The 12,189-nt window shown below is 41.3% G+C and overlaps 1 protein-coding gene across 2 annotated transcripts; it reads right to left on the bottom strand.

Annotated features, from left to right (window-relative positions):
* Positions 1–2,801: 2,801 nt before the first annotated feature.
* PDCD6 (programmed cell death 6) lies at positions 2,802–11,990 on the bottom strand. 2 transcript variants are annotated; one of them, XM_079302416.1, is made up of 6 exons: positions 11,749–11,990; positions 8,906–8,967; positions 5,638–5,682; positions 4,535–4,687; positions 3,742–3,851; positions 2,802–3,343 (listed from the first exon to the last, which is right to left on the bottom strand). In XM_079302416.1, the coding sequence occupies exons 1-6, from the start codon at positions 11,835–11,837 to the stop codon at positions 3,245–3,247; spliced, it is 558 nt and encodes a 185-aa protein (XP_079158542.1). In that variant the 5' UTR covers positions 11,838–11,990; the 3' UTR covers positions 2,802–3,244. The 2 variants fall into 2 exon arrangements, with proteins under 2 accessions (XP_079158542.1, XP_079158541.1); XM_079302415.1 differs by having other exon boundaries at positions 4,529–4,687; positions 11,749–11,985.
* Between the last annotated feature and the right edge of the window lie 199 nt (positions 11,991–12,189).

Below are 12,189 nucleotides of genomic sequence, written 5' to 3'. Positions count from 1 at the left end.
GTTTCACTTTTGCAGTGTAAGAAATGGTGTGAAATATATGCCAAATTTTTAATCTTGTTCAAAATAAAATAATTATAAATTGTCCTAAAAACTCGTTTGGTGGATGGACCCATGCTAAAATAAAAATTCTTGATTCTTTCTACTGGCAAAAGAATATTAAGAAATAGTAGAACCCATAAGACAATCAGATAAAAAAACCAGAAAAAATAAACAAACAAAATGTTGTACTGAGTAATACTCAGTTCATGATGTGTATCAGAGCCACATGTTCATGAATGCCTGACTTTAGATATCTGCTTTATGTAATTAAAAACAGCTTACATGAAGCTGAAGAAAAGAAGTGAGACAGTTTAGTCCTGAGTGTCTGTTTTCCTTTTCACTGCTGCATTGTGGACTATCATTTTTCTTCTCACTCATGCAGGAACTGTGTCTCTGTGCATTAAATACATGTGCTGAAGCAGGGCTAGTCTTCATGAACTGTCATAAAACATTTTGGACCTTGTTATGTAAATTATAATAAAAACTCAACAAAACAATTTATTATTTAGTATGTAAATTTGATTCCCTAAAATTTTTCTTCTGTCATTATTTTGCTTCTGCATCTGAAAAGATCCACTTCCCTTTTCATTCCTGTTCACTGTGTCCTTTACTGCTCATACTTACTGAAGTGTTGGAGTGGTTTACAATGTCACACACCTTGTAGTTGTCATACACTTCCATCCACTGAATTACATAGTCAACCCTCTTGTGTAAAAGGGAAAATTATCTTTTTTCTACCACAGGTGTCTGCCAGGTTTAAAAGTCTGTAGGATTGGTCAGTTAGTATATCTATATTTAAAAATTACCAGATGTTATTTAACAAATGTTACTAACATATTTTTTTTTTCTCACAGAAACTGTAAAAAAAAAATGTTGCTAGAAAATATTACTGCTGCAACTCTGTCAATTCAAGTTGAGACCTTTTCATTTGAGGTTGCAGAGAACTCTTCCCCATTCCTCACTCCCTCTTGGATTTTACTATCATCACTGTATACCCCAGTGGCTGGATGACCTCCACCCAAATTAGACGTTCTTCCCACCTACATGTTCTGGTTTTTTCCTTCTGGGCAACAGTTATTGTCCCTCCTTTGCTGCTATGCAAAGTCCTGCACTGGGGAAACAGTTCTTGCATTTTAAAATGGAGTTAGAGTAGTTTAAATTAAGACAGCACTGATTTATTAAAGCTTTGCTGAACTGTTGTACTGAGTATTCCTTACTGCCAAGAAAACCCTTTGCTATTTCTTGCCCCTGTGTAGTCTAGAATTGGAGCAGAACTCTGTCTAGACTCCAATTCTTCTTCAAGAAACAACCTCAAGAAACAAAGTAGGTCCCAGGAGCCTGCAGAGCAGCATCGTGTGCCTGGGACCTGTCAGCACCAAAGCAGCAACATCACAGGCCTTGGCATGGAGGCAGTCATTCTCAGAATGCACCTGAGCCCTCAGAGCAAATTTCCAGTTTCCTCAAAAACCTAGTGACATAGCTTATTGCCCCTTTAGGGAATGCTAGAGCCAGCTGTTCTGCACCAAGGGCAGTGAAATACAAGGCCAGCTGGACATGGAGACATCATTCAGGGGGAGACAACTTGGGAAGTTCCTCAGATTCCACCTTTTTAGTTTGTACCATGGACTTACTAGTAATCCTCAAAATGCTTCCCAGAATTACTGGATTTTATGTGGGTGTATGATCTAAAGGGAGATTTCTTAGTGGGAAAGAAACCAGGGAGCTTTTTTGAGCCTTGAAATTTGGGGCTCTTCTATTTTGTTTCTGGAGCGACCATATACAGTAATGCAGAAGTCTTTTTCCCTTGTTTTCTTCAGTGTAAGTAACTTTCACAGCTGTTGGATGAGGTGGCTTCTGCACTGGTTGTTATTCCTGATCTCCCTCCTCACCCAAAACGAATTCCTTGCCTTTTGGGTTATGGTCCCAAAAGTGCTTTGGGAGAACTCCTTTTCTCAGTGTGCTTTTGCTGTGGTGGCCATTGGGTTTTCCCCACATATTTGACACCAGAAGAGTTCAGAGTGTTGCTGAGTTGTCTCTGAGGGTCTGATTATCACCTGACAAATAGTAGCAGCTTCTCTGACAGATGTTTGGTAACAGTTGCAGTTGCCACCAGACACTCTACTCAGGGTGAGACACAGGATCACAGAATCGTTGGAATTGGAAAGAGGCCACAAGGATGACTAAATCCAGTTCTTCAGTGAATGGACCATACAGGGACTGAACGTGTGACCTTATTTGTGCCATTCTCTGACTATCTGAGACTATCTCAGGGTCACCTGGGAAGTAACATTGTAACTCTTTTTTGTTGTTGTTGTCTTTGCTTCCTCCAAGTTGCTTCTTTGGAGTCCTTGCAAGAGATTGTGATAGAGATCAGTTTTTCCACTCTCTCTCATTAGCTGTAAATGGTGAGAAGAGTTATGAGAACGTCTGACTGTCAATTCAAGGCCACCACAACTTAGTGTTTCAGCACAAAAAGGAAGATTTCTGATGTTAAATGAGACAACTAAGCAAAGGCACCATATTCAGAGTCAGAGTTCATTTTTGTGAGGAACTTATCAAGGGAGATGTTGTTATGAGCTTCTTCACAGGTGTGAAGAAGTTGTATTTGAAGCCATCCCAAAGATACCCTGAAAGAAGGAGACAGCTAGAAAATAAAATAAAGGCCATCCAAGTGGAAAGATCCCTGAACTGTAGAAAATAAGAATACAGAAATAAAATCACCACCCCCTTAAAAGCTCTACAAAAGTGAAATAGACTAAAAATTGACCTAGTATTTTTACTTAATCTTAAATTCTGTATTTAAAAATTAATACATTAAACTCTTATAAAAGTAAGGCACATGCAAAACATGTTGTGCAACTTCTGGCTGTCAACTGATATAAACTAACAAGCATCATTTTAATTTGGCATTTCTAAAGAGTCATTTCTCCCATGCAGGATATGTGTAAGAGGTAATGTTCAACATTATACTGGTTAAATCTAGATTTTGTGCTTTCTGTACTACAGTAAGCAGAGATGGTCATATCATACAATAATACAAAATAAAAACCAACTCAAGTACAGATTCTGACGATGATTACCAACATACAAAATTTAAGAATGTGATGTTACATCCATTATAGTACATCAATGATCTTATTCAGTAGAGGATGATTTGGCAGCTGCAGTCTGTGTAACGCCAGTGTGCAATTCCTGGTTGTGGGTGTCATACGATGCTGAAGACCATGGAAAGATACTGCTCATAGGACACCTGAATCCAGCCGTCCTGATCCGTATCGTACCGCCGGAACACATCAGTCAGCCTCTGAGCAGGAGAGAAAAAGAAAAATACACATTTTTGTTCTAGGGGAGGTTCAGACTGTAGAAAAGAAAAATACACATTTTTGTTCTAGGGGAACTGCAGCCCTTGCCACCTGGGCTTTTTTATGAATCCTGTCTGTTCATCCCCTCTGTAGCCATTTTACAGTCTTTTATATAAAGACAGCTCCCTGCAGTAATGATACAATTTACTTGAGATACAAAGGAATTACTAATGAAGACCAGTACACAAAGATGTTTCTAGCACTTGGCATATACTTAGATCAGATGGGTTACTATAAATAAAAGCAAGTTCTAGATCCACTGTTAAAAGTGAGAACCAGAAAAGCTTAAGAAAAGGTAATTTTTTTTTCAATTGACATCAAAGTAGATCTCCTTTCTTACCTGTAGAACAACACAGCACTGAATAAAATCATCAAAAGCAACGTGTCCTTTTCCTTGTCTGTCAAATTTCCGAATAAGGATATCGTAGAATTGATCAGACAGTCGGTAACCTTGGAAAAAGAGAAATACTTTAAGAGGTTTCAATTACTGCAGTCCTATAAAAAGAACAAGGTTGTCTAGCAGGCACGTGTTAACAAAACCAGAAAAGAGTAAGGAGTTACAATGATTTTTGTAAATACCTCTGTTAAACTAAAATGCATGCAATAAACCCCATGCTCAATAGTAATTACATACAGTCACAGTAAATATAATTACAGATTAAGGTGACTGTTTGATTGAGGGAATGGTTTAGGGCTGCAGCTCAAGTCTTTACAAGTGAAATGACTGGAATGAAAGTTCCTTAGCCACCAGAATGCTCTCACAGCATGGACAGCTGGCCTTATTTTAAAAAGTGGCAAGTTCTATCAAGTCCTGTCTAAGTTCAGACTTTGCCTGAAGCATCAGCAACCCTCTCAGAGTGTGTAACAGAGGAGACTGGGACTGGATGTGTCAGGACATGTGTGGAATGTTTTCCTTTTTCTCTATTTAAGAAAGAATCTTTACAAATCATGTGCCCCTGGCATGGACATCATTAAAAGGTACCCTATACCTAAAAGGACAGCTGCCCTTCACCTCCCTCACTTTTAGTCACATTTGTCAGAGCAATACAGCTCTGCAACAGTACCAATAAACATACTCATTCTATGACATAACCCAGTTGTAAAAACTGTAATTTCTAATGAATTACCAAAACCTGTTAGTGCTTGCTTTAGTTCATTTCTGTCAATCATTCCAGAGTTGTCTCTGTCATACATTCGAAAGACATTCTGCCAGTCTGTGATGTATTTCCACACTCCCATGAATTCATTGAAGTTCACACCCCCTTTGTTTTCTCTGTCAAACATGCCTAAAATAAAAAGTAAGAAACACATATAAAACCTTAGTCATACTACTCCTCAGCAAGATCTGCCAGGACCTTAAGTAGATAGCAAAAGTGCTCTGTAGAAGGTACTGAATAGAGAAAAGAAACTGCTAAAATGCAAGTGGTAATTTGGAAAGTTTGGCCAAGAAAAAACAAGCAGTCATCCACTGAAGGAAAAAATGATAAAGCAAGATAAAATTTTTCCTAGGTTTCCATTTTCAGTTCGAAAATACTGAGAGCTTGATTGATCATCCAGGTATAAATCAAAATGGGCAAAGGGGTGGACTGTTCTTTTCTAAGGACACATTAAAAAGTCTCACATAATTTCCAAGAGTGTTGGGATATTCATCTGCATTTGACTTACTGATACTATTATCTTTATAAAAGAAGCATGATACCCAGCAATGGAACTCAGACTGCTGCTAAACACTTACTGAAAACAAAGCAAAAATGTAGTCCTTGGATTTATGAACTTTGTGATAGAAAAGATTTGATTTATTGTGCTTGAATCTTCATCCTTCTTTTCTACCACCATCACCTTCCACATTACTGGCAATTAGTTTTGATACTAACAGAATTCAAGCATTGTAAAGCTTCTGTTTGGTATTTCTGGAGTAAAACATAAGCTTAAATTCAAGACAGGAAGAACTACTTCCCAAGACAATTTATACAATATCTTTTTAGGAAATTTAAGATAATAATCTCCTCATGCATAAAATACATTTACTATCTAATCAATTATGCACATGTGTGTGTGCAAAGGGCATTCCTCTATTAATCAAGAGGGAAAATAATTTAACTTAGTACTGCTGGGCACTCTGAGGAAAAAAAAAAACAGTGTAGCAATTGAGACCATTCTCAATCAATCATCTGAACATATCACAAAACAGGAAAACAGGATCTTGGACTGTGTCACATCACACAACTACACTCACCAAGAATTGACCTGACTGTTGCTGGATTAAAAGGAGTCCATGTGCCTGAAACAGAAAGAATTAGCTGAGAATCAAGAATTCATCAACATTTAAAAAAAATGCAACAAACCAAAAAACCAAATTAGTTCAGAACAGTGAATTCAGAGCTATATGACATGGAGCTGGTCTATTAAAAAAATAAGGCTGCTTGGAAGTAAAGTCACCATTCAGAGATGATTTCAGACCAGTGCTTTCCAAATACCACACAGAAACCAGCACTTTCAAGGCTGCAACGAAAAAACCTAACAAACCTTAGAAGATCCAAGAAGGGCTTTTTCATCCCAGGCTGTCAGGAAGTATTGGATAAAAAGCAAGATCTAAACTGAAGTTCCTCTCTGTACTGACACAAGCGAAGTGTTCTAAGTTGTAACTCAATCAAGGCCTCATCATATCTGTTACCCATGATGAGTAAAAACCCATCTGCTCATTTCCTTTTTTACAGGACTAGTCCTGGGGATTTTTTTTTCTGACAGAAGAGAAAAGGTTCCCAACACAGTGTAACCATATACTGCAGTTTAGAGTTGTTCAGTACAAATCCCACCTCCACTGCTAATACAATTAATTCACAGAATTTCACAGACTTCACAGAATGACTAGCTTGGAAGAGACCTTCTAGATCATTGAGTCCAACCCATGCCCTAACACCTCAACTAGACTATGCTTCCAAGTGCCACATCCAGTCTTTTTCTAAACACATCCAGGGATGGTGACTTCACCACCTCCCTGAGCAGACCATTCCAGTACTTTATCACTCTATATGTGAAAAACTTTTTCCTAATATCCTACCTAATTTTCCCTTGATGAATTAAGTGTTAGTTTGAATTACTATTTTTAGACCAAGAAATATTGCTGAGCAGTAGTCCTCTGGAGAGGAGCTCTGTACTTCTCTGAGTATTTAGAGGTTTGTCATTATGAAACAGTTTTCACTTGGCTGAGAGCATTAACCTTTAAACAAAGAGGAATCCTGTGCCTCATCCAGAATTTCACCATCGATTCTCCAGAGCCTGTGAAGGAACCAGGAGCACGAAACAGCACATAATTAACTGGCTGCAGCTGCCTGCAGGGACCCAAGGAAGGTGTGGGAGCACAAAGGGTGAGCCCAGGGCACTGCAGAGGCACTCCCAGGGGTGTGTCAGCTGACCACAAATCCCAGCAGAATCCCCAGCTGGGATCGGGATCTGGCACGTTGGCTTTGCTGGGTCACGGGCAGTGGTGACTACAGGGTAGGCAGGCCCTGTGACTATTTGCACATAAAGAGAAATGGAAGCAGAAAAAGAGAAGGTGAAAAATGGCTCTGAAAATGCTGAGGCAGTATTTGAGACCGAGAATATTAATACCTTAGAGCTGTGTGTCTCTTAAAAAAAAAAAAAATAAATGGAATTAGTAAGGTGTCAGCATTTAACACTGAACAGAATAAGAGGAGACAGTGAAAATACAGTCTGAAAGTTCACTTATTTCACCTTGAAACATTCAGGTGACTCATATAGCTGCCACAGAGTGAAATCTGAGCAACTCCAAAGGTGAAGAACTGCACTGATTTCTGATTTCAGCCTATTCCAAGAAACACTGAAGACTGTTCCTGTCTCTCCTCTCCTGACTCTAGTATTAACTTCCCCCAGTAACACAGAAGAAAACAAGAAGGAAGTGAAGGATTTTATTGTGCAAACCATTAGACAGAGTGGTGATCAGCCCCTCCCAGGCAAGCACACTGTTATCTGCATAAATTTCACAGGTTGAAAATGTCAAATTGTCAAAATCACACTGAACTTCAAATGTCAGTGAGCACAATGCAGACTTTTTTAATGTTTTAGAAATAAACACGTAGCATTCTTTTAGCCTGTGTTAAATTGCAGGACGGCCATGCACAATCATCCACTAGAGGATATGTTTTGAAAATAATACAGTGAATTGTGACTTGGGTGTACAAGATCTAGAATGTCTTGGAATGCAGGAAGCTTACAGTTCTGTAAATATTTTGTCTAACACTTGGTAGGCATTCTTCATAACTGCAAAGCACTGAAACTGCTAATCTACACTGTAAATAAGGAAAAAAAATAGAAAAGAGCTCAGCTAGTCATCACTGCCTATTACCCTTAAATTTAAACATATGAGGGGATATTTAAAATATATAAAATTTAAAACAGCAGGTAAAATTTAAAATGACAGTTTTTCTCAGTTCTAAGTAACACTGTAATCTAAATGAAAATGGTACTTTAGTTTTTGCTGAAGATTTCATTCAAAATTTTAATTATGGATCAGGTCTGGCAGCAACAACACATTGCTTTTAATTTATCAGATACATTATTAAACAAATATTTTAGTAAATCCAATTCAGTTACAAGATTGTGTTTTAACTGAATAGAACCTTATACATTTATTTCAAGTCAGGAAATTATTGACAAAAATGGGCCCTTAAGCCTGTGTGTGCTGCAGCTCAAAACATGAGTCACAAAGCAAAGGAGGGATAAAGGAACAAACTTTGGGAGAGGGGGAACTTGGTATGCACTCAAAGGTAAACAAACAACCTAAATATGCCCTTTCTCACATTTCCAAACAGAAAAAAACACACAGAGTAGAACCCTACCCACCCTGAGTCATGGCAGGAAAGTAAAAATAGGCTATTTGAAAAATGTTTCATTTTTAATTTTGTTTCCATGGGTTATTCGACAATACCCTAGTTATTCTTTTTTACAACAAGGAACTGACACACTACTAGAAAGTTTTAATACTAGATCTAGAGTGCATCTTTGTACTCTGTTAGGAAAAATGCCAAATATCCTTTATTCCCTGCACCATACTGTATGAAAATAAATTATGTGCAATGAAAAGGCTGATTGTAAACAGCTTTGCCCAGGTTATACACTGATTCTGGTTAAAAGAAAAAGGTTCAGTCATGATAAGCAAGGAATATATTAATCATTGGTTATGACTTCTAGGAAGCAGAGCTGAGAAAAAAATAAAGGGATGTGCACACCCTCATTCCTCAGAATATAACCAGTAATGGTTACAAGAGACACTCAGTTTAAAACAAACAAACAAAAAATCACAAGGGTTGTTAATTTTTTTCCCTTTCCAGCTTTTTGCTGTAGAACAAATACTTATTAGTGAGTAGTAGGAACACTTCCCACCCCCTTCCATAGGAAGAATGATAGCATCAAGTAACCACTCTCACAACAAATTTATCAAGAAGTTTACAATGAACTGCCTCACTGCTCATTTACAGACTTACCATTGGATAATGCCTGCTGAAGTTCATTGTCACATATTATTCCACTCCTGTCTTTATCAACTCTGGGAAAAAGAAACAAAACAATATAAAAACAGGTAGTAAGCTTAAAATGGCTGAAAGTAACAGGTTCCACTTAATGAAGACTTCAACATTCTGGTTCTTACTCACCAGATGAGATTATTATTTCTCTGAAAAGTCTCTGGAACATGATAAAAGCTCCAAAGAAAACTCCAAGACTTACTTATGAGTGAAGAGGCACACAGAAACACGCACTGACAATAAAACAGTTTGGGCATGCTCTGCACAAGGAAGTATTCTTATTTACTTCTGTTTAAGAGAGCTGCAGAGCACACATGCTGGTTAAATCCACAAAATGTCTAATGCCACAGCAGTAAGTGATTTGTTTCACAAACTGGAGCAACAGGTTTGTCACCCAGACTGTCAATGGAGAGAGTCACTAATGTGACCAAAGCACTGAAAGGCTCAATGGATTGCAGGGCCTTGACCCTGCAAAAGGGGTTCAAAGGATTCAAAGAGGAAAAAGCACAGGCAGGTTCCAGCTTCCATGGAGCCTTCACAGACCACTGTCTTAATGATTCAAACTCTCTGTCAAAATTAATGAATTAAATAATTTCTGCCCAAATAAAGAATGATCACTCCTTCTTTAGAAGGGTATCTGAAAGTGGTAGGGACTTCCCTCCATTTCCTACAAGGTCATTCCCCTTTTCATTTCCCCCCATTTACTACCACTCCAAAGCAGAGTCCTGCTCAGCTGATTCTTGTTCACAGAAGCTGATTCTCTTTTCCTTTAGTTCTTGCTGTCTTTTTCTAAACACTTTCTGTTCATTTTATTGCTTCCTTCCCCATCTCCAAGAATTATGTAACCTGCATGCAACACTAAAATTGCCAGCATAAATTGCAAAGATTTCAACTACAAATAGATATTCCCCTTTTTAAATCTCTCTCTTCTTAGTACTGTGAACATTTTTTACCTTTTATGAGCTGCTACCAAGTGCTAAGCTGATATTTTCATGAAAATGCATTATGACCTACTTATCTTGTTCATGAGCATCATCAGCCAGCACATTCCTTTTATAAACAAAATTATGCAAAATTAGAATGGGTTTTCCTCACAGACACCAGGTTCCTACTCTGTATTCCACCTGACATATGGGGATCACCTGTCATACAGGGATCATGATCTGGCCAGGACAGTCATCCAGGACTGTAAGGTGCTCCACCAAACTTGCACAGGCCTCAGTTACTGCAGGAATCAGCAAACCTCACGTGACCATTCACCCTCTTTTCACAGAATCACAGAAGGTCTGGGCTGAAAGGAACCTTAAAGATCAAGTTCCAATCCCTCAGCTGTGGCAGGGACAACTTCAATTACACCAGATGGCTCAGAGCTCCATCCAGCCTGGCCTTAAACACTTCCAGGGATGGGGCAGCTACAGCTTCTCTGGACAACCTGTTCCAGTGCCTCACCACACCCACACTGTAAAACTACTTCCCACTCTCCAATCTGAACCTACTCTCTTTTCCCCAGCAGCTCCCAAACAGATTACATAAAGATCCCAGGAGAGCTCCATCTGCCAGTGCGGCGCATGACCACACACACACACCTTCAGCCAGTTTTCCAGCCACTGAAGAAGGCTTCCATTCATTCTGTGTTTACTAAATTTCTCCAAGGGCCTTTTGATAATGTTGGGAGTATTTTTGAAAAGCATACATATTATATGAATTGCTCTAATTCTAGCCATCATATCCACATCCAATCCTTACCAAACATAGTCCATAATTTATACAGGAGTCTGCCAGAAGGAATATTTTCAACACAAGCCATGCAACTCTCCTAACTACACATTTCAAATTATTTTTACTGATTTTCCCGGTGCAGAAGTCAGGCTGTTGATCTGTTTCTTTCTGGACCCTTTAAAAAGAGAAATGGCTGTCATGCATGCCTCTGCCGGGTCCTGGGAGGAAGCTGTTTTACAGCAGGCTGGGTAGGTAAGCTGCTGCATTCCTGAGTCACTCCGTAAATATCGGCCAGTTTTAGAAACTTGGTACTGTTTGTCTACTGCTTAACCTCTTCTTGCTGCTGCTTGTGTCAGAGGATCTTGACTCATCTCCCATAAAAATGGATCCAACGTAGGCACCTCCCCAGCTTCCTCAACATGACATAATTGGGAAATCTCCTTTGGCTTCTTTACTGATAAGATCTCGCCAGTGTGTTTGTTTAGCATAAGTTGCTAACTCCCTTGCTGTTGCAGGTGAATTTAAGCGAACACTTCACAGAATCATTTAAGCTGGAGAAGACCTCTGAGATCATCAAGTCCAACCAGAGCATGGCACTGAGCGCCACGTCCCGCCATTCCTTACACACTCCAGGGACCCTGGGCAGCCCGTTCCCATGTACAGTCACGCTTGCTGAGAAGGAATTCCTCCGACATCCAACCTAAACGTGCCCTGGTGCAGCTGTGTCTCCCATTAACATTTACCCGATTCTTTTTCACAAGCCTTCCCTGTACTGCCGCACTGATCCTGCGGACTTTACTATCCTTTCCGCAATCTCCGGTTAAAAATTTCCTCAGCGCTTTCAAGGTTACCATCTCGCTCCACCAATCCCCTTCACCCTCATTATAAGATACAGCCACATTTATTCCTCCTCAGCCCTTTCCTACAGATTCCTCCCACGGCGAACCCACCGCGATGCTCACAGCGCTCCGGGCGCCCCGGCAGCCAAACCCCGCGCTGGACGCGCCGGGCCGGTGCCCGGAGCCCCGCCGCAGCCGCCCCGCTGCCGGCACCGCCCCGGTCCCGCGGGTCCCGCCGCGGCTCACCTCTGGAACACGTTCCACAGGAAGGACGGGTCGGGCAGGGGGGCGCCGCCGCCGCCGCCGTTGGGCCGCTGCTGGTACCCCGCCGCCATGGCCCCGCGCGCGCCGCCCCGCGCGCCGCCCGCACCCGCCGCGCCTGACGCAGCGCGCCCGTGACGTCACGGCCGGGCGGGGGCGCGCGCCCCGCCCCGCCCCGCCCCGCCGCGCGAGGGGAATCCCGAGCGGAGCCGAGCGCCGGGGCACGGGGCGGGGCCTGCGGCCGCTCCGCCGGCTGCACCGCGGGACGGAGGCGCTGAGCGGAGGAGGCACCGGGGCAGGCAGCGAGCGGAGGCAGCGAGGCGGGGCTGCGGCACGACAGCAGCGCGGCGCGCAGGGCGTGGCGGCCCCGCCGCGCCCCGAGCCGCCACCCTCCGTCACGAAGGTTCCGGTCCCCGTGACCGATCC

The sequence above is a fragment of the Erithacus rubecula genome (genome assembly GCF_903797595.1).
Source record: "Erithacus rubecula genome assembly, chromosome: 3".
Lineage (NCBI taxonomy): Eukaryota > Metazoa > Chordata > Aves > Passeriformes > Muscicapidae > Erithacus > Erithacus rubecula.
Note: the sequence above shows the minus strand (reverse complement) of the source record. Positions and strands in the feature narration are given on the sequence as shown.

Bases quoted from the DNA above. Each gene is read 5' to 3' on its own strand.
- PDCD6 (XM_079302415.1), bottom strand. From the start codon at position 11,837: ATGGCGGCGGGGTACCAGCAGCGGCCCAACGGCGGCGGCGGCGGCGCC. The intron at 8,968-11,748 runs GTGAGCCGCGGC...TCTTTTTCCCAG, and splicing joins CTGTGGAACGTGTTCCAGAG to AGTTGATAAAGACAGGAGTG. The intron at 3,344-3,741 runs GTAAGAAAGGAG...TCTCCTGCTCAG, and splicing joins AGTGCTGTGTTGTTCTACAG to AGGCTGACTGATGTGTTCCG.